At 41.7% G+C, this 22,785-nt stretch overlaps 1 protein-coding gene across 3 annotated transcripts in view; it reads right to left on the bottom strand.

The window, feature by feature from the left end:
• The window catches only part of doc2d (double C2-like domains, delta), a 48,913-nt gene that overhangs the window by 13,187 nt on the left and 12,941 nt on the right, over positions 1-22,785 (bottom strand). For all 3 annotated transcript variants that reach the window (XM_038713416.1, XM_038713415.1, XM_038713414.1), the window contains exons 2-8: positions 20,411-20,816; positions 19,828-19,907; positions 19,178-19,252; positions 13,400-13,509; positions 6,377-6,503; positions 6,079-6,135; positions 3,900-4,024 (exon numbers count right to left, since the gene is read on the bottom strand). In XM_038713416.1, the coding sequence (XP_038569344.1) occupies positions 3,900-4,024; positions 6,079-6,135; positions 6,377-6,503; positions 13,400-13,509; positions 19,178-19,252; positions 19,828-19,907; positions 20,411-20,798 (962 nt within the window). In that variant the 5' untranslated portion in view covers positions 20,799-20,816. The remainder of the gene's footprint in view (positions 1-3,899; positions 4,025-6,078; positions 6,136-6,376; positions 6,504-13,399; positions 13,510-19,177; positions 19,253-19,827; positions 19,908-20,410; positions 20,817-22,785) is intronic.

Here is a 22,785-nt window from a genome sequence, read left to right as displayed (position 1 = left end):
GTGTGAAGAGCAGGGGAGGGGGGATGTGGGTCTGTCTGAATGATGTAAACTCATTTAGTGTTTAAATGCTCATTTGTCCTTTTAGATGGAAGACAATTTTGTTCTGAGATAATTCTGACTTTGTGTCACTTGATTGGCTTCTAAAGGCTGATTGAGAGTCACAGAGAGAAAAGACCAATTTGAAAAGCCCTCTGGACAAACGCACGGACACACACACCCACACCCACACACCACACACACACACACACACACACACACAGCATGGATAAAGAGAGACTGGCATCAAGATCAGCTTTAGTTACAGTTTCCTCACGAGGACTGCTGGTGTTAGAGCTGCAGGACATTACCGCTGTGTCAGTGAAGTAAGTCAGAAAGCTAGCTAAGCAAATTCATTTCTTACACCTGTGTCGACTTAATTGCTCAGTATACTTTCACCTAATTCTCTAGAGTATACTGAGCAATTAAGTCGACACAGGTGTAAGAAATGAATTTGCTTAGCTAAATGGGGGTGCAAATTGTTTTGTTTAAAGAAAACTTCACTAAAACTTCAGAGCATCAGTTATGTTGGGTATATGGTGAAAATCATTAAAAGAGCAGTGTATACTCTGCAGCCCAAACCACTGAACAAGGTAAACAAGGCTTTTTGTGATGGATTCAGAGAGTTTTTAGTATAAAAGAGAACAAAAGCAAACTCTGGCAGACAGGCAAATGAAAAATCCAAACCACTCAAGTGCCAGAAACAAGAATCAGATCAGAACAGTGGCTTAAACAACTCATGTAAACTAAAACTCTATACAAAAAGAACCAGCTGATGCAAGGATAAAAAGGGATTAAAGGAATAAAAGGCAACATAGTAGGTTAGGAGAAAAGAGTAACAGAATGAAGATGAAGAGCTAGATACTCAGGGTACATATGTGATTTTCTAGTGTACTCAAAAACATTGCACAGCAAAATAGACTGATAAAGCACAAGGAGCCACATTTAAAGAAGAGGAACAAATCAATGCCTTTGAGAGAAAGAAGAAAAATATCCATGTTTGTGTCTGTTTCTGTTTTTCGTTTCACCCATCCCTCTACAGAAGTTCAGACCTTCGAAATCACAGTACTGTGGCTGAGAGCTGAAAAAGTTGTGCTCAGTATTGCCCACTTATACGAAAAATGTTTTTCAGAACAGTAATTGTAGCTGCCCCACTTCATTCAGACAGAACTTCTCAGTATTGTGTGGATCCTCTCTACTTCCCAGCTTCCATCTACAACAAATCCTCTAAACTCAACTATAAAATATGGTGGTGGTCCATGCCTTCGACACATTTTCTGATCTGACGCTTTCATCCAAATTTACAATTTGCCTCTCATTTATCCATTCACACAGCACGCTACCATGCAAGGTGTTGGCTTGACCTTTGGGAGCAATTTGGGGTTGAGTGTCTTGCCCACTTCAACATGTGGACTATGTATATAACATGAGGATTGAACTACCAACCCCGTGATAAATGGACTGCTCTGTCGCCACCTTAAGATCTTAAACAATATGTCATGCAGCTGTGCATGTAGGAGGTTGGTTCAAAACAGAATAGGAAAGATGCATTGAAGAATATGTAGAGTGGAAAATATTATTTAAAAAAAAATTCTCTGAATGACACCAGTGCACATTTGCTTACATGCCCACGGCAGAAGCATGTTCCAGCTTTTAACCTACATTAGGCACATGCAGGATCAGGAGGATACTCAGGCTAATCCATCTTTTACCATCACCTTCAGGTCATAAACAAAAATCACCTTGGTCAAAAGGGTCAAAACCAAGTCAAGAGTAGCTTATCTGTTATTGAACCTTAAATAACAGTCTGATCAACTGAAGAAACTTAAACTTCCTTTAGAGGCAATTTCAGCAACCTGGTGCTCCTTCTACCTTGAAGCCTCCCACTACTGGAGGCGGTGTTGGTTATAGGATCGGTTATCCTGTGTGGGAGCTCTGCACTGTTGGCATTTAAGTGTAGGAGGCAGAGATTGAGCTGTATGGGTTTTTATGTGTCACCACCCATGCCTTAGGCCCCATCCACACTACTCCGTTTTAGTTTACAAACGGAGAATTAAAACGAATACGATCTCCGTCCACACCAGCATTTTAGCTGCGTTTTGGAGTTGATCTCTGTCTACATTAAAACGACACAGTAGGGCCTGTTCAGGTGCACTGGGCATGCGCGTGCCAGTGTAAACACGAAGCAGATGGTCTATTCTGTAGTTACAGAAGATTTTGCGAAAGAATAAACAAATCCAGAGAAAGCATCAGACCAGTTTTTTTTTTTTGCATGCACCAATAACGAGCTGGGACTGTTGCTGATTGTAACACGGGAGTGTGGCGGCGGAAAACCGACTGGGAGTCGTCACAAAGGAAACTGCGACATGCACAGTACGAGTGTAGGCAGATAAGTATTATTTGCACGGTACATAATATTATAATAAAAATACGATGTCAAAAACCTGGTCAGTAGCATTGTGTTTCTGCTTTGCAAGACCCAATCAGAGAGCAGAGCGTGAGCAGCTGCGTCATCGTTTCTAAAGTCATCCGTTTTGGCCCGTCTCCACTAAAATGTCCTCCGGAATTTTGAAACGCAAAACAGGGTCGGCAGCGTTTCCAAAAGTCTTTGTTTTAGTCGTTTTAGTCTGGACGAGAGGTGCAAACTTAGCAAAAGGTCTCCCTTTTTCATTCGAAAATGCAATAGTGTGGAGGCAGGTTTGCTCAGGTGTGGAGTGGCCTTTCTTTGGCTCAGTGTTTCACACTTTGAAAAGACCTGCATTGACTGAGAGAAGCTCTCAGTCTTAATGAAAGGTAGTAGACCTACAGTTTGATTGGCAAAGGGCCACAACTAATTTATTGATAATTTTTTTAATCAATCGGTTAATCTTTCGGTCTATAAAATGTCAGTGTGAAAAATGCAAGTCACAGTTTCCCTGAGCCCAAGGTGGTGTCTTCAAATTTCTTTTGTGTGATCACCAGTTTAAAACCCAAAGATATTCACTTTACAGTGATATAAACAGAGAAAAGCAGCAAATCTTAATTTTGGAGAAGCTAGAGCTAGTGAATGTCTGGCTTTTTTGCTTGATAAATGATTAAAAAGATTCAGGGACTATCAAAATTGTTGATTGATTCATTTTCTGTTGATCGATTTATTAATTAATTAACTAATTGTTTCACCTTTAAAATAATCCATGTCTAACTTTTTCTGCAGTGTGATTAGGGGTGTCGTCACTATTGCAAAATTGCAACTGTGCTGGATGGCGGTGACATTTTATGCCTCCTTCATGATGTGTCTTGGGGATTGTCCATATATTCTCCATCAAGTCACTGGTTCTGAGTTTTAGTGTGTGAGACCAATCAGGCTGAAAGTGACTTTACATTTGGTCGCCCACGCGTTTGCATTTCCTAAGTTTGAGGGTGTTGTGCCCTGCTGGTGTCAGAGCAGGATATCTGGCTTCGCCACCTCAATCCTGTCAAGCTGGTTAAAGAGTGAAGCGTGAGTGAAATAGAACAAAGGTTACACACTGTAACTAACTCTGTTTATGAGCAGCCTCAGACCCCTCTAACTTTAGCTTTGTCCATACTAGAGAAAAATTCGAAAAGGATTTTGAGTATGTTGTGTATTAAGAGGAGGTGGCTAGTCACATTACACATTACAGCAGCACATTTATGGGAAATACGGCAGGTTGATATAAACCAGAATTTTCCTGTCACTTGAACCCACACTACCAACCTAGACACCGTTACTTTTGCCATGTTACCAGACCATCAGACTGCTTCCTGCATTGGCAAAGAACATTGCAACTGAATGTTAATTGTTGATGCAGAATAGTAGCCTGTGAGCATAATTTGTTTGTTCATGAATATGTGACGCGACTTACATTTTGACGAAGGGGTCAGAGTAGCCGTTGGAGTCCATGGCGGCCAGATGGGCACAGCGTATGATCCCAACCAGCAGGCAGCTCTTCTCTGTGTTATAGCACAGGGACACCAGGATGCGGCCACGCTGGGGACAAAGAAAACAACAGTGTCACATACAGCACCTGTTTTCAACCTGACATTTCCCTTTTCAATGAATAGACAGTGGGAAATCCTGCATCAGGGTCATTTTCACTCAAAGCAACAATAATAAAACATTAAAGCAACACTATGTAGCAATTTTATCTTTAGAAAACAGCTTAAAAGTCGTTTTGATGGTACACTGACTTGTAAAATGATAAATGACGTCTCTGTCATTGCCATTCCAGGCTGGGGCGCAGATTTTTGGCACTATGTACATGAAACCTTTAGTGACAACGGCTTAATGATTTAAGGCACCATGTCACACAGCAACACGACTCTTCAGCAAGCAAACTATAAGATGAAGCAAAAAGTATATAATGTACATTGTAAGTTCTTTGAAAGAAGCTAGCTCGGTATTCTCAGTATGGATATTATGTCAGAGGCTGCGAAGAGACCGAAGAAGATGTCGGAGGAAGTGTGGGAGAGAAAGAGAAAGTGACCAAGCAAGAGACTGGACAAGAGTAAATATTGCACTGGCTTTTACTCGTTGGCGTGAGCTAAAAGAGCTGAGACGATGCAAGACAGCTGACAGGCCTTCTTGCTATCTTATTAGCTGGCTTGCTATGTCTTGTGTTATTGGGCTCGCTGGATGTTTGGCTGTGTTAGCAAAGCTGTCGACACAAGTGAAATCGCACAGTGGTTTCACAGACAAAGATTTAGCTGCTAGCTACACTGAACAAAATTATAAATTGTTTGCGTTTTGAGTTGCCTTTTATTTTTGCCAGCCTAAGGCACACCTGTCTATACCCATGCTGTCTTATCAGCATCTTGATATGCCACACCTGTGAGGTGGATGGATTATCAAAGGAGAAGTGCTCACTAACTTTTGACAGATTTGTGAACAATATTTGAGAGAAATAGGCCTTTTGTGTACGTAGAGAAAGTCTTAGATCTTTGAATTCAGCTCATGATGAATGGGAGCAAAAACAAAAGTGTTGCATTTATAATTTTGTTCAGTGTATAAATCTCAAGTTGATGTTAGCAAACTTACTAGATAACACACTTGGAAGTCGGTAAAGTTTCTCTCGTGTGCTCTTTCGTCAGATGTTGTCTAGCTCTTTTGGCTAGCTTGCCACCCAAGTTTCAAACAACGTGCAACTTTTCTACAAACAACTGGTGGAAAATGGTGTCATGCCAGAGCCAGATGAGTGGGCAACAAAACCAGGATCAGCTGCCTCTATGGACATAAGATTAGTTAATAGCAGAGGCAGAAGCACAGAAGAGGACGTAGATGGAGAAAGCTAAGAAGATAAAAGGAGAGTGACTAAAAAAGAGGCTGCCGGGCATTGGCGAGAGCTTCATGAAAGAAAAGGCTGCAAGACAGACGCCGAGCTGGCAGTCTTTCTGTTGGACTAGTAAGTAATATTGCTTTGTCTTGTGCCGTCGCACTTGCTTGTTTGGTTTTGTTAGCAAAGTTGTCGACTTGCAAGTTTTCAATCATAAGTAATGTAATCATCATGAATGCACATATACAGCTGTCCTTATTTACAAAACCAAATCTTATATAATGTTGCTTTAATACAATGAAAACGGAATTAAAATAATGTGTGAGCAAAAGGAGTGCTCATATGAAAGCTTGTAATTTAAATAAAAAAGCTTTGCCTTTTCTGAGCCAGGCAAAATTATATTGCTCCCTTCTCCTTTTAATCTCCAGGTTAAACCATAAACTGAGTCTAATCAGAGACCAAAAGCTATTAGCCTCTGTCTCTAAAACAGGAAGAGAAATGAGATAATGACCACCAGTGGAGGAAAAACACTAGTCTTCCCTTCACACTAGTCTGTTAGAGTTCATGCCACAGATATATATACTGACTTAAAAAAACGCCTAATTAAACTTTATTTTTCTTTAGAGATGTGAAAAGAGAGGAAAGATTAGAATAACTAAGAAAGATAAAGTGTATTAGATATTGGAGAATAATAGGAAATTATAGTGAGCCATGTTTTGGTTGAAAACACTAATGATAAGATTGGTGATGATAAAGCTAATGATATGTTTACCTCCTCCTCTCCCACGAGCGCTCCCTGCTCCACCAATTGATTGTTAGTTTCTTTATTCTGAAATGAGAGAGCGAGACAGAGACATCATGCTTATAGCCTACAGAGCCTCCAGGTGAATATCTACAGCACTTTATAATGCAGCATTTTAAACTGATAGCTGATAGCCTGAAGGCAAACATGCATAATGGAAACAGGACACATCTTAATATATATGTCCACTGAAACCCATTTGGTATTTATGCGAACAGTCTGTGCACGGTCACACACACACATACACACACACGCACAATGTACGTACCTGTGCAATTCTCTCCAGGCCCATATTGTAGCGTTTGCTCTCGCCCTCTCTCAGTTTCTTCAGGGCAACTCTCACCTCTCCAATGAATTCATTTCGTCCGAGTCTGTCCATGTCACATACACACAGCCTTCATACACAGACACGCATACGGATGCAGAGACAGAGAAGAGAGAGAAACAGGTGAGTCAGTGAAAATTTACAGAGGAACCCTGCTGCCGCGTAGCTTCATTATCGTGAAGCGAGTGTAGACTGCCAAAAATATCCAAAGTGTATCTCAACAATCAATCAGCGCCTCCATCTGCAACACAAGACGACTTCTCTGTGGCTTCATATCAGCATGCCTCATGAATGATGAGAAGTTGTGAAGAGGGTTTCCAAAGGAGTGATTCATTTCTTTCTCGGCTGTTACTCCATCAGACTTATTGATCGTAATTGAAATATGTAAGAAGAAAGAGATTGTTTAAAGCAGGTAATCAGTTTTTCTTCTGCATTTCCCTGAATTGAAAGGACACTGATTGGGCCCTATGTGTAGTATACAGATAAAACTATATAAAATGTCTGCTATCAGTGCATTTGCATACATTCTGTGTTATACATTGTTTAAGATGAGTTTTGTGTTTTCATGGTGTCACTGTGTTTAAAGATGTACTGTGATACTGTGCTAGTGAATCTGTGAGGCTGTACGTAGGCACAGTGGTGCTTTGAGCTAAATACTAACATTAGCATGTTTGGCAGGTCTCATTTTTACCATGTTCATCATCTTACTTTTGCATGTTAGAATGCTAACATTTGCAAATCAGCACTTCAAACAAAGTACCACTGAGGGTGATGGGAATATCAATCATATTTGGTCATAGAAGAAGTAACATTCATGTGCCATGTTTGGTTCCTTACATTGAAGTTTATTGTTGAGTAGTACAGCACAGCCACATAAAAAACATCAAGCCATCTATTAAGTTGTAACCTATATTTCAATGGCATTTTGGTGACAACATTTTCAACGTAAAACAAGTTCTGATTTCCTGGTCATTAGAGGTTAAAAAGTTAAATCCTTCTAATACATACAGTGTTACTGAGCGGGATATCAGCACAGTAAAAATAGCTTGAATACTTCCACCTACAATCCAGATTAGTCTTTACAAACTTTTGCTTTTCTACTTTGTATGTTGAAAAAGAGACAACTGAATCAGTTCTCTAGATTGCTGCAGTTCTGTAAAATGATTTCTTCCGCAGGGTGCACTTATTTAAAGAGATGGTGATGTTTGATGGAGGGTGAATATTCCATCAGTTACAGTACAGTCTTCACAGCCCATCACCTGCTACAATATTCCCTCTGTGCTCAACTATTCCCAGATGGACTGTCGCTGCTCTTGATTTCCCCTCTTCATTCGATATTCTCAACCTTTCTCTCTTGCTCTCACACACACACACACACACACACACACACACACACACACACACACACACCTTCCTTCCCCCTCTTCCTGTCCCTCTAACATTTGGACGTTTGACATGCTGGTTACAGCATCAGTCATAACTGATGAGTATCTCTCTAAGCTTCAGAATAACTCTGACTCATGACCGTGGTCGTCAGATCATTTATGTGCCTTAGGTCTGTCATACATGTAGGATGTCTGTGATGAGATAAAGGTTGAGGTGAAATATGACACCAGTTCCACCCCAAACTTTTGGCTTCCTCTGTGCAAATGCTTCATCAGTTTCCTCACACCCTCTCCCACAATATTCCAGCTTTAGAATTCCTCTAAAAACCAAACAGATGCTCGTGGAATCTTTTCAACCCGTGGTGCCAAATTTAGTGCTGAGTAACTGACAAAACCCGGTTCATGAGTTACATTAGATTATCAGGGTGTTTTAGCACTTCTGCGTGGTGTCTGTCCTTGCGAAAATATCTCTTCATGGTCTCAAACAAGTGAGAAGAGTGTCAACAAGAAACTGACAACAAGGATGACCTTTGCTGTGGTATGTTTATAGTTCTTTTTTTTTTTGTTTTGTTTTTTTTTTACAACTGCTTACACACAAAATCTACTTGTCACACGATTTCTTAAACCTCTCACTCAAAGAGCAAAACCACACACTAAATCTGCATAACCATAAGCTATTTCTCAGCCTTTCACTCAGTTTTCAATTTCATGAAACACTTTTTTCAAAACACTACACACAATTCTCCACCTAAAAAATCTAACAAGAAGTGACTTGATTGCATTTTCCAAACATATATATATATATATATACAAACCAATAAAAATGCTTTCTGAAATTATATGGAAATGTACATATAGGCCCATGAAAGCCTATGAAAGACAAAAGAGCTTTAGATTTAGAACAACAGTGTATACATGGTATATTCAAAAATGTCCCATTATGAAAAAAAGTGTTTGCCATTTGATGCAAATGCTTAATTTAGAGATATGTTTATGGTATTTTAAACGTAGTGTCTCATTTTGCAGGAGATGAGGCATTTTACATTTTGGGTGTGTTCAACGGCAGCCAGCACGGCTGTGCAGTGAGTTAATCTCACCCCCCCCGACACCTTTAGAGATGAGCAAGTGACAGATGCTAGCACCCATGGGTTTTAGCCTCCTTGTTAGCGCGTCAACCTCGGGCCGGTTACATTGGTGCGGTGACCTGGATGGGAGTGGTGAGGTGTAGGGGGGGTGAGTGTAACGGTAGCCAGCTAGGCTGTGCAGTGAGTAAACCTCACTCTCCAAAGCCTTTAGTGCCAAGCTAGCAACAGACGCTAGCGCTCATGGGTTTTAGCCTCCTTGTTAGTGTGTCCGCCAGTTACATGTGCAGTTTTAGGAATTGTGTGTAGAGTTTTGAAAAAAGGAGTCATGGTTTTGAAAACTTGTGTAAGCAATTGTAGAAACTGCAAAAGGAACCTCATTAGTATTTTAAAATTGATATATATACCTAATAAATCTCCACGTAAGCCTGCCTTTGACTTGTTAAATCATATTGTTTTTAATTCCGTGTTATAGGGATAATTCCGTGTTATAGGGATTATTATGCTATTATGTAGTTTATTATGTTATTAAATATGCTAATCGTACTTAAATATCAGTGCATTTGTCTGGTTTCTCTCTCCTGCTGCTGATCGAGAAACCTCACTTGCACATTCTGACGTTAAGAACAAATCTTACTGTTAAATCTTTCCAAATCCCTTGTTATTGTCCTGCTTTTGGGTCTCCTGGACCCAACAGCACAACAGTGCTTTGAGCCAACGTCAGCATACTATCATACTCACAATGACTTTAAGTTTGACACTCTACCAACTTAGCTATAGACGTAGACAAATCAATCAACCCCAACCAAAAATATCATTCTCAAATCATTTTTCCCCCTCCTGACTATATTAGTACCCGACTATACATCTCACTTGAGGCATCCAGCAGCCAATCTCAGCCTCCCCTCCATCCAATACCAAATCAAGTCCTAGATTTATCCCTATCTCCCCACAGCCGAGGACAGTGTGTGTCTATTACCAAGCCTGACAGGGACGGAGAGATAGAGGGAAGAAATTGAGAGAGGGACTAGACCTGGCACTGACATCATGCTGGTAGTCCTTTAACACACACACACACACACACACACACAGGATCTCGATACTCACCTCTCATCACAACACCTCCACATGCTCCATCTCTCCTCTGGCAGGCTGACTAGGAGTCTTAAAGATGAGATTCTCCCCAACTTCTTTTTTCGTGCATTAAAATGCACCAAAAGCAATATAATTTAAATGAGGGGAAGGACTGAGGCACCACATTATCACTGTCACTGCTTTTAAATCATTTGAAATTCACCCCGAGGCAGACTGAAGCAAGCAAGTGAGAAATTTTGACCTAATCTCAAAATCATGTCGTCCTCACTACAATAAAACAATCTCCAGAGCAACTCAATACGTCTCATATTCAGACTTCAAAGGAGACTGTTAAATCGACTTTTTCCCAGTGCAGTTTCTCATGTTTCAGCTATTTTCTCAAAATTAGTGGCTGCTCACAAAAACAAGCAGGCTTTTACCAGAGATCAGTAAAAAATTCCTATCAAATGAGACAGCCTAAATAACTATAACTAAATAACATGATGGAGATGTGTGCGACGTATTCCAGTTCGGTTTACTTTTCACTCAAGAACTGAGCACCTCAGGCAGCCTTGCTGCATCAATTGAAGGATTAGCTCATATGAGGCCAACCGTGGAGTCTGGATTGAGGACATTAGTTATTAGTTTACTCAGCTGGTTCATTCTTAATAACAAAATGGACCTCCAGTCCCTCTCAGAGATATAGTCTGCTCACTGAGGAATAGGGTTGTTGAATACAGAATATTTAAAAAATGAATGGTGTTGAGATTTTTTTTCTCCAAGCCATTTCAAAACTAGCTTCTATTTAGCCATCCCTTTCTAGTTAAGTGCATTTTCCTTCAGCATTATGGCTTTATATAATCATTGTAACTGCAAATGAATGAATGAATGGTGAAAATAAATAAATAAATGCACAAAACCAGTCTCCCTCCACTTTATACACTGCATAACTCTCTTTACAGCATTATCCTCCAGCACAAAGAGTGGTGCAGTAGAATGGACTTGACACCAAAGAAATTTTTAATGACTGCAGCTTTTATCACTGTCTCTGATGTGGGCTGAAGTACTGAACAGTAAAAAACTGCTCAAGACACAATCCTTAAGATTTCTGTGACATCAAAACCCCATTTTTGATACAATTTATGGTCTGCCAGTCAATGTATTTACATTCAGTAATTACTGCTGTATATTTGTAGTGGTGGAGTCCACCATTCCTGCACTGAATATAGACTGCCTGCATGCACGCACATAATCCAAGTGATAGCAGACTCACCGCTTTACACTGAAAACTCTGCTTGCGCTGATTGTGATTGTTCAACAAAAATGCTTATACAAAACGGCAACGGTGTCCTTTTCAGCCTTCCTTTTTGGCAAGGGAGTAATGAAACAAGAAGGAGAACCCACAGTGAGCTGTTAAGATGAAAATATGCAGTTGACAGGCTGCGACACCTGCAACTCTTCAGCAAATTTTGCTGTCTTGTTGAGTGGGAAACTACAGCAAGAAATCAGATTGCTGTTGCAATTATTTGATTTATAAACTAGACTGATTAGTTTGTTTGGCTGCACTATAAACAGATACATCAGTTGCTCTGCTGTTGTATTTCTAAAAAAGTAGCTGTATTACTTTGTGTTAACACGGTAAGGACAGGTGTCACCAAATCAACCAGGAGTGAAATCTAAAGGATTACAACTTGAAAATGAGCTTAGAGCATGAATGAACGCTGCTCAGAAATAATCCTTGTTCTCACTTGAAAACACATTCATCTAAACTAAAATGGGTTTGCTCTGACTGCAGTATGGCCCAGTTTAACTATAAACTTTGCACTGTCCGTGCCTTCAGGCAGGTCTCTAGAGAGGGTTAGTCTGGACAGACTCCTCCTGTTCAGCAACGAACAGAGCATGGGGATCAAAGAGTACAGCATGCCCTCCTCTGCACCCTGCTGGGACCGGCAGAGCGGGATGCGGCAGGGCACAACCAAGTGAGTAAACATTTCTCCGGGGATCCCTCCCTGTTTCTCTGTTCTCTGACTGTTCGCTGCTTTCTGTGCAGTAATGAGAACAAAGTCTGTCAGTCGGCAGAGGTATGGTGGTGGTGTCTGAGAAGATTTTCTTTGTCTCTCTATCTTTCTCTGTACGTCACTTTCTCCCCTTTCCTCGCTGTCAGACAGCGTTTCATTCACTCCCACTGGTTTCCTGTCTCACATATATCTTACTGTCCTCATTCTTTCGTTTTTTGGCTCCCCTTTGAGTGAACATCTCCTCATCACTTGCCCTTTTTCTTCTGAGCTAAGTAAATTTCTTCATTCATCACTTTATCCCACTACACTCTCTATGAGCCAATCTGTCTCTCTCTCTTTCAATTGACCCTTGGATTCCCTCCATCCCTCGATTCTGTTATCGTCTTGGCCTCCCTAGTTTCCTCTTCCACACTGCCTTCTGTCACTTGACATCATTCACGCTTTTCCTCTGCTCTTGTTGTTGATCTTGGCAGTCACCTCTCTCTTCATCTATTCCTCGACACTGGTCACACTCCTCCTCCTCATTTTGGCTTCCCACAGCTCCCATGCAGGGTTGTTACTGTGGGTTGTGTCCTTGAACAGAGGTCAGGTGGGTTTCCTTTAGTTTGTAGGGTCTCTCCTCAAGCTACTGTTTGTGTGTATACGTGTGTGTTTCGGGAGGTAGAGTAAATGTTATTTCCGAATGTGTGTGTTTGTAAAAGCTCAAGGACGTGTGGTATTTGCGTATGTGTGTGTGTGTGTGTGTGTGTGTTTTCTCTACATAAAGAGGAGGGGCCATGCATGTTCTTTCCTGCCAGTGATTGCCCTTGACACAAGAGGATAAACACACACCTGACTGCCTGCATTTGTGTGCGAAGCAGATGAGATTTGTGTGTGTTTGTGTGAACATGCACTTCTGAGTGTGTGTGTGTGCATATGCATATATCTGGGTGGGTCTGTGCTTGTGTTTCCTCAGGATAAACAATGCCATCCAACCCTATTATGAATCCGCTGAGCAAACTGACACTCATTGTACGCAACACACACGTTCACAAACAAAACACCCAGGAATCTCTGAATCAACTTACACATGCAGGATGACACGAGTGCGTCAGAGTTTTTGGGCCAAGATGGCTACGCTTGACCTCAATCACTCCATACGGAGAGCACTGTGGGACGGAGGGGGGTGGAGCCTTACCATGCAGCCAGCACCTGAGCAGTTACCGCAGCAACAGCAAGTGGAACAGTTGGCTGGTGTCGCCTGGCTGCAATAATGAATTACCTGGAAAAGCCCACTGGGAAGTATAGACGACTGTTGGCAGCTCACTGGGGGGGTGGAAGCATGGATCATCATCCTCGGCATAATAAACTGGTCATTTGGCTGTCTGGGGAATAGTGCTACCTGCTAATTTAGAGCTGAGCACCTACCTGAGCGTTTTGGTGGTCATGTCGGCTGCTGTGATGCCATGATACATCAACGTTTCATTCCACACTGGGTTCAGCGTATTCTTCAGGGTTTTTGTGCGTAGCTTGTTTGCCTGAGGAGATGAAGAAGAAGATATATGAACAGAAACTCATGGAAAGGGAAGGATCAAAGGAAGAAAAGAGGAATGAGGAATGTTTTAAGGGTGAGGGAGGAAACTCGTCAGATCAGGATGAGAAAAAGAGAATAAAAGATCATGAAAAGGAAGCAAAGCGAGACACTGAAAGATCAAGAAAGAAGGGGAGAGGGAAAAAGAGTGGGGAAATATCATTTATCTCGGTCCCTCAGGAAATCACAGACATCTGCTGCCAACTTTGTAGAGGAGAGTGAGAGGACGCAAGGCTTCCCTAGCTTCACCTGTCCGTCTGTCTCCTCCCCAATATTATAAGAGAGAGAGTACATTAGCGCCAGACAGACCTCCAAAACAAGCACTGTGTCTCAAACACAACACAACACAGCAGCCAATTAAGTTGCACAACACATTCGGCATGAAAAATTAAAGCTTTCCAGAAGAGGAAATGCCCATGAGCCCTTAATAGCTTCACCATGCATAAATAAAGTTTGCAACCACTTGCTGCCTCATTTCCCACAGTTGCCTTCAGGAGGTGTTTAAGTTTTTATTTTGGAATTTATTTTGTATATATTCTAAACTTTATAAAACCTTCAAGAAATTGGGTTTGCATCCCAATAAAATGCATTTTACAGAATCCCTAGATAAATATTATATTCCTGCACACAGCTTTTGAAAACCCAATCCTCTGGCTCAAATGACGAAGTACTAGACACAAAATATTGGTTAATAAGACCTTGTAGAGCCAAAGGTAGCTGCAGGGCTCTCTGGCTTTCAGTGGTGGGAAAGCATTTAATTAAGTACTTTAACCCCTTGATGCCTGAATTTATTTAGAATTATATGAAAAAATGTATTATTTTTGTTTTCATTTGCTTTCAAACTGATGCTAAATTAGGTGGAGATTGTTAATTTGTCTATAGAAGATAGAAAAGATATAAATTCAAGTATGATGTAGGTATGATGCAAATTAGCGACAACAGGCATAAACGAGAAACCAATGCTTGCAAAAGGTTTTGGATATGGGGGCATTGGGTGAATACATACACAATGTCGGGTGCAGTCTAAATGGAAGTGGTGTGATGTGAATTCGCAACAATTGGCGTTAAGGGGATAAACAGAATTTTGTTGTGCTTTTTCTTATTTGAGTCTTTAATTATATGCCACTATGCTTATGCTTCACTACATCTCAGAGACAAATACTGTACACTTTACTCCACTACATTTATTTGACCACTATAGTCGCTAATTACATTGCAGATTTTGATTTCAAATACCTATAGTGAAGATAATAAATCACATTAAAGTCGGGTAATTTTCTATATTTTTTCTCATTGTTCACAAATCCTATTAAAAGACCAAAACCAACAAAAAAACTGATCATACTAAGTATGAGCTTGATATAAAGTTAATTAAAGAGGTTCTCCAGAGATTTAGTGTTGCACTTCCTATAAAGGCTCAGTAAAAACTGGTTTGAACCCAAAAGAACGACTCTAATATGAGGCTGGTAAAATAAAAAGGTTTACTCAAGGTACACCGGCAAAAATCAAAACCAGGCAGGCAGGGGAGGGAAGGCATATGTATTCAATAAGGGAACAGGCTACATTAAAGAGGTCAAGTGATGGGGAATGGGGTAACACAGGGAATACGACCGGTGAGTTAGTAGGATGGGTGAGGACAGAAGCTTCTAATGAAACATTGCTTTAGCTCCCTGAAGGTCTCCTCAGCAGACTGGGACCACACAAATGGAGTGTTCTGGGAGATTAAGACATTGAATTATTTGCCGAAGGGGAAGGGACTGGCCAGTCCATGACCGCCTTGACCTTGGTGGGGTCCATCTGGATGCTGCCTGCAGTGACATTAAACCCCACCCCTCGGAGACATGGAACTCACAGTTCTCAACCTTAATGAACAGCTGATGTTCCAGCAGTCTTTGGAGGACACTGTTCCTGCTTAGTCTTGGAAAAGATCGAAACATCATCTAAGTATACAAGAACAAACTTGTTCAGCGTTTCCTGTGAGGTGTAGTGAGTCTCCGGGGCTGGTATCTAGGACTTGCTCCTTCTTCTGCTCACAAAGGCGATTGTCCATGCCAATGGTGATGGCAATGGCTATGAGGGTGTCCAGGTCTGGGGGAAGCTCCCGGGCAGCAAGCTCATCTTTTAGATCAGACAGTCTGTTAAAATATATACCATACAAAGAAGAAGCTCCCACTTTTGTGCAGCAATTCTTATGAACTCAATGAAGTGGTTAGGATCAGGTTAGGGTGACAAGCCCTTCCTCCTTAACTTAGATTTAAGAGACTGCAAGTTACATTTCTAACCCGAGTTAAGTGGTCGGAAACTTGGTAAACATCTTCACAGATGAGGATGTTGACAACTGTCTTTCCCACTCTGCAGCAGCCCAATCCCTGGTTCTGCCCATGAGCTGGGAAATAATGTAAGCTACAGAGGAACGCTCAGATGGAAAGTTGGTGGACTCACAAGAGAATAAAAAAAGGTCAAAATCAAAGCTGAAGAGGCAGAGATATCGTTACATTTCGACCCTACTATGGGTCAAGCTCCAGAAATAATAGCTCTTACATTTCCAAAAATACAACTCAATAGCCTGCCTGTTAAATGTCCATATTTTCCATCATGGTTATATTTCATAATTTAGAGAGCTTTCAGAGCCACATCAGACATTATACAATTGTTTTCACAGGCTAATGACAGCTAAACTGACCTTCATATTTAAAATCTGTGGAGTGTCCCTTGAAAAACACATAAATAAGCCACACTGTTTGGTGACACGCGCCTTCATTATTGTGAACACAGACACTGTAGTTTATTTAGAGTAAATCCCACATCGACTGTCCTGGTGCTTGAATTCTCACTAGACCACCAAATGTGTATCAATCTGCCACTGAAAATAGTCCCTAACAAATGTACTATTTACTCCTACTTGAGTAATGTTTGATAAAAATTGCAGTGCCCAGCTTTTAGAGACTAATTTATATTTTAAAGGAAAGTGTGTCTTTGTGACCCATTTTTTAACGATTTACATGTTCAGTAGGAACAATTTGGCTCAGGGCTGAGTGCCACAGATTGGCATGGAGAAGTCTGAAGGCATTGGGAGAAGGAGTAACACATTCTTGATTTTGGTCTTTTCAAGGGATTTTTTTGACAATAAGAATAGACAAAAAGCATATCGGCAACCTTATCTTTTAAATTTTCAAACAATATATGAAGGTTACAGTTACATTACCATGCTGCATACATTGTGGTGGATCAGTACCCAATTACATAACAATGATAAAAAAAATTAAAGTCAGGACCTCAACTTGTTATAGAGTGTTTTATTTTATTTTAGGGTATTGCTGCTTCTAAACTACTGTCCAGCTGGTACAGAAAGTGTGTAGACTATTCTCTCAAAATATGCCTGCTCATGTCTGAAGCTTTGCAGATAAACACCTCATCTCTCTCTCTTTTCCTTCCTTCCACAGTCAGCCTCTTGCGAATGCCTCAGGGCCAGATGCTGAACCCTCCTTTCCATCTTCTTTCTCTTGGTCTGTTGTTGTCCCCACATCCTATTGTTCTGCCTCCCCTCTTCCTCCCCTTTCCTCCCACCACTGTCCCCTTTCTATTCTTCATTTTCTGCTGGAAACATTTGCCTTATCTACAAGAGTCAGCCCTCCATAGCTTGCTCCGCAAAGGGAACAAGTGTTTTCGATTCATGTCATTTGTTTGATTCATTAATGTGCAGGAGAAGCCGGCAGAGTCACGACTCACGGCATTGTTGCACGGCTGTATGTGTGCCAGCAAAACTCAACAGTTCAACTATTTCACACAAAAACAAAAATGATTTACTGAATTGGGTTGGTATCTGAATAAATACTGTATCTGACCACATGCTACTCCTACAAACACTTAAAACACCAGTTCCCTCTTCTTGCCCTCTGTCACTCCTTGCCTCCATTTTCCCTCTACACCAGTGCTTTTGCATCTGTTTCTAAATGTTTTATCTCTAGCCCTCCATCTGTCCATCACACTCTTCCTCCTTTTTCTCCATCTGTCTGCATGGATCTTTTTACGTATTTCACACTCCCTCTCTCTCAATCCCTTCTTCCCAGAGCTCTGGATGAAGACTCTGGCTGTGAGTGAATTTTCCATGCGACTCGATTAGGAATGGAGAGATGAAAACGTCAATGATGATCACAGAGGCACCAGCAACTATGTACTGTTTCCATACATGTTTGTGTGTTAGAATGAGAGCGGGAGTGATGGAGAAGGAGGGATGGACTGAGGGAGCATCTCTGTGTGACTGTGACTAAAGCCTTGTTTCTGCATCTACGCAAGGTCATGCGGTGCATGTTATACACTGTGTGTTTTACATCACTGAACAGCACGCTTGACCGTATGCTGGTTAAAGACAATGCGCTGAAGGATGTGAGAAGAAAAATGAGTGGGACAGAGGAGACGTGTGCCTATGCTCTCAGTATTTTGACAACTCAATTCTTTGCAGAAACTGAAACCTTTTGTGTCCTGGATTATTCATTACAACACTTGCATGCTGAGTCTAAATGTGGACAAGAATATGTGTGAGTGTGTGTCTGTCATCCTCACTTCCTTATGTGCACGCTTCCACTTTTGAAGTGTATTGGCCCCCGTCTGGTGGGTATTAACAACAAACGGTGGTACTTACCTACTCATTGATGCTTTCTCTGCCCCCCCACCACCCACCTCTACCACCCCTCTCCCCCCATCAACACTTGCCTGTTGACGTGAGCCGTGTAACAATCCTCCCTGTTTCCATGACAACCACCTGCTGCTGTCCTCCCCTCATCTGTCTCTCCCTCCCTCCCTTTCTCCACTCCCCCCTTTCCTCCCTCTCAGTTGTCTCACTTCTCTCCGCACACTGTTGGTATTTCAAGGTCAAAGAGGGTCACAGCTGGATAGTTAGATATAGACAGAGATAGGGGTGGAAAGTGGGGAAAGGAGAGCGATAACAATGGGAGAGAAGACAGACAGAGGAAGGCTGGAGGACAAAAATCCCCCAGACATTGTTATTGTTAGCACCTTAGACCCCAGACAGTTGCCTCATTCAACCTATCAGGGCTCGGCGTCCTCCCCGGACTTATCATAACCTCATTTCGTGTCAACCTTGAGCCAAAATGGCCGACAACAGGTTGCATTCTGCTGTAGCTGGAGGTTGCTGTTGTGGAGAGCCTTATCTTCCCTGCTGCTTGAGCTGAAAACAAGACAAGAGCAGTGCAGCAGACCAGAACATGTTTGTGCTTAATAAAGCAGAGCACTGGACGGGCCACATTAAGCAGTAACCAACCGAAATGCGCCCTGCTCAACAGCTTGAAACAACACACTAAATTAGCCCGCTGCCATGTTATGTTTTGTTATGCAAGCGCATTTCAACCTTTTCATGGTGTCTGATAAAGAAAAATTGACAAGGGAGACTAAAAAGTTAATAATTGTGTTTGTTTCCTTCAGTTGAATAATGTATGAAATGTTCCCCATTTTCAAAGGAAATTGTACGATGCTTCTTTTGCCCGCAGTTTTTTTGTGTGATGTCGGACTTTCCTGAGGGAGTGTCAGTGTCTGGGACATCCCAGTGTGGTAACATGTTACATTAATTGCCACTGAGGTAAGGTTGGAGTAGTGACCTTGCTAGCCCCGGGGAGAAGATGAAGCTTGACGTATGGATCAGCCAGCCCATTGGAGTCCATGGCTTTCAGTCCCTGTAGACACACACACACACAAACACACACACATACACACATACTGTAGTGTCAAAGGTGACGTCATCATGCCCTCAAACACTTCACACTACTGACAGGGTCAAAAAAAGACAGCGAATATGACAGACCTCTTCTACTGTAGTTACATCTAGCGCCTCTGGGTGTTTCTTTCCATGCCACTATTTTCTACCCTCCTAGACTTCTTTGTGATGTCCTCAAGGGAACCCGTTCAGCGAGATTTACATAATTAACATCATGTGACAGTACACAACATGTAATACAAGGCTTGTGCCCTTGCACGATGGCCGAACCAAATGTGTCTGCCACAGCAGTGGTGCACCATTACCCAACATTTCGTACCGCCATGAGAGATTTTTCTCTTGAATTGACAAGCTGCTGAGGGTGTGTGGTGAACACTTTAAAAAGGTTGGGAAAAAGCAGTCTGACGTCTTGCAAACATAAAAGCACAACAGGAGAATTGTTTTTAGTGGGCCTTCAAGGAGGATTACGCAACCGTGCACACACAGACAGACACAGGTCTGTTTATATGAAGAAGATATTGAAATTGTGTGTACCTTTGCCTTGTGAATAGTACAATGAAGACAGTTGTTCTCCTGATCAAAGAGCAGACTGAACTCCAACGTTCCCAGGTAGGCTGAAAACAACACAAACCATGCCAATTACTGCCAGTAAAGGGACAGACACTCACACACACACACGCAAAAGCTCTGAGTCATATTTGTAGCAGATGGCTTCTTAAAAATATGACTCTACCTAATATGAATTGATCTGTCTTGTTTGATTACTGTTTGGGAATGAACAGAAACTTGCAGGCTGAGTCCCACTGTTGGAACATTGTCTAATAAATCATCGGAGGCGCCGTGTCACATAAAGTGGGAGTGACAAACACTTTTGGAAAAACGCATGACTCTGCAATTACTCTGCAAGCATATGTTGGGCTGCTGAGAAACTCATTTTGAGAAAAAAAGAAGTAAAGATTACTCTCCTCGCCAACGTTTTCAAACTGGAAGCTTTAGCTTTTCTGCTCTATTGCCTAGTAATCTTCACACAAATAAAAAATACACATACAAACCAAACACACAGTATTGAACACAACTTTTCCACCACAAAACTTTGTTCCTCCTCCTCTGAACTCACTGTCATCGTCATCAGAGTCAAGCGCCTCCTCCCTGTCTCCATCGTTGCTCTCCCTCCTCTCTCCATCCTTGTATCCTATACCCGTCTCCCCGTTGAAAGTCTCTTCTTGTAGGATCTTCTTCTCCCTCGGAGGCGGCGGCGTGCAGGGGTAGTCATGGAACCGCGGGAAGAAGTCTGAGATCTGCGGGATGGGGAGGATAGGGCCTGGGCACACGTTGATGGCAAAGTGCTCCTGCATAGAGATCTTGACTGGCGAGGGAGGGGGCAGAGCGGTGGAGTGGGGCGTCGCCAAGGGGGAGGAGGCGGATGAGGAAGGGGTGGAAGTTGAGGAAGGGGGAATGGCCAGGTGAGAGGTGGACGGGGGCGGCGGAGGTTTGGAGACGCTCATGTGGACTGTCAAACGGGACTGTGGGATGGCAATTTAAGGGTGAGACGAAGAGAGAAAGAAATGAATGAGGAAAGAAAAAGAGAATAACAGCAGGGATCATAGCAAAGGGGAGGAACAAGAGGCTCAGAACTAGAAGAGAAAAACAAAACAACAGTCATATCCTCTGCCTCCTCTGAGTTTCCAATATTCCTCTTTCTGTGAGTTTGCACAGCAGCAGCAGCAGAAGCAGCAGTAAGGGTCAGTTCTATTCAAGGCAAGTCAGCGTTGGCAATATGTTAAAATTCACAGCACACCTGAAACATCCTAGAGAAAACTGAAATAGGGTGTCTGTTTTCATCCGTTGACGCAAACCTGACTTTTCAAATGCCAAAATAGAATTTGCCAGAACCTTTGCCACTTCAAGTGTGACTCACACATTGTGTCAGCACACCAAGTCTGTGCTCTGAATTAATATTCAAATGCAGTGCTGTAAAGTGTGAACAAGTGATGTCACTTGTGTATCTGCTCTTCACTCTAATCCTTCCCTTATCTCCCTCTTTCACTCCTCTCTCTCTCATCTGGAAGTACCCTGAGCAATATTTACATAATAGTATTTGAAGCCTTTCTCAGTCCTTAGCATATTTGTCACTAAATGAAGCGTAATAACTGTTACCAAACTCCAACCTCGCTAAACCAAATGCTAACGTTTCCTATTTTCCTAACAGTGATTAAGCGAGACTGAAGACATCTTTTCTCTTATGCGCTCCCACAGTGCCCTGGTGTCCTATTTCAAAAACTAGTTTGATTTCAGGGATCGCAGTGAAGAACTTCAAACCGGGACGTGACAATGATTCCTTTGTTTACTGGTGCTGTCCCAGATTAAAAACTTTAAACTATTATAAACAAAAAGATAGATAACAAAAAATCATATGAGGTAAAAATAGAACCAGTATACAGAATCCACTTATGAACAAGCACCTACTAACACAACTAAATCACTGCTAACTAGGCAGGTCATCTGAGGCAGCATGTCACTTGTCATCCCCCTTACTCATTGCATATATGCATCATGTTGCTGCTGTTTAGTGTCAACTTGCAACCCCTGCCCCTTTATGTTTGTGCTTAGTCGTCATGATTTTCATCGTCATCTATATTTCCACTTGAATGAAATAGTTTTGACTGATGCATCTGTCATGTGGAAAACGCAAATTAAAAGCCACTTGGGAGTGTGGTGTCCACAGGAGCACTGTTTTTGGTCTTGTGTTGATTTGAAAACTCGTCAACTGATTCATCGTTCTGTTTATAAAAGGACAGAAACTAGTGAAAAATGCCTAGTTCCCAGAGTCCAAGCTAGCGTCTTGAAAACGCTCGTCTTATCTAACTAACAGTTCCAGAGATATTCCATTTTTAATAATATAAAGCAAATCTTCACATTTGAGAAGCTGGAAACAGAGAGTGTTTTTGCTTGAAAAATGAAAATTGCTGCAGATGAATTTTCTTGCCGATCAACTAATGAATAACTTGTTTCAGCTCTATAGAAGTTATCTTCCAACCATCTTTCATAGCTGCCTTTGCAACAGTGTCAAGATAATTTCACTATGTGTTTAAATGATCTTGTATGTCCTCCTCTGTGTTGTCTTATACAGCATGCATGTTGCCAATAGATTCTCTGACTCTGCCTTTACATTTGAAGTGTCACAAGTGCATGTAGAGGCCACGCAAAAATCAGAAACAGAGCATAACAGGTACTGAGGGGATTCCTCAGTGTAGGTGAAAATACTAGGATTTTACTTTGCTTTGTTTACATCAGTATTGCTGCAACTCAGCACCCTCCGTGCACCATAAAACATATTGACTCTCTCCATCTTACACACTCTGACATACATGTTTATATACTGAACACACTGAAGCGAGTCAACACACCATCCAAATACAAACAGAACAAACTCAGACTTAACTCAATTGTAAACGTGCATTTCCTACAACACATCCCTCCTTCCTCACTATC

This window comes from Micropterus salmoides, unplaced genomic scaffold (assembly GCF_014851395.1).
Source record: "Micropterus salmoides isolate LMB-PRFRI ecotype aquatic unplaced genomic scaffold, ASM1485139v1 Ms_hic_scaffold_12, whole genome shotgun sequence".
NCBI classification, from domain to species: Eukaryota; Metazoa; Chordata; class Actinopteri; order Centrarchiformes; family Centrarchidae; genus Micropterus; species Micropterus salmoides.
This window is presented reverse-complemented; position numbering and strand designations above follow the sequence as displayed.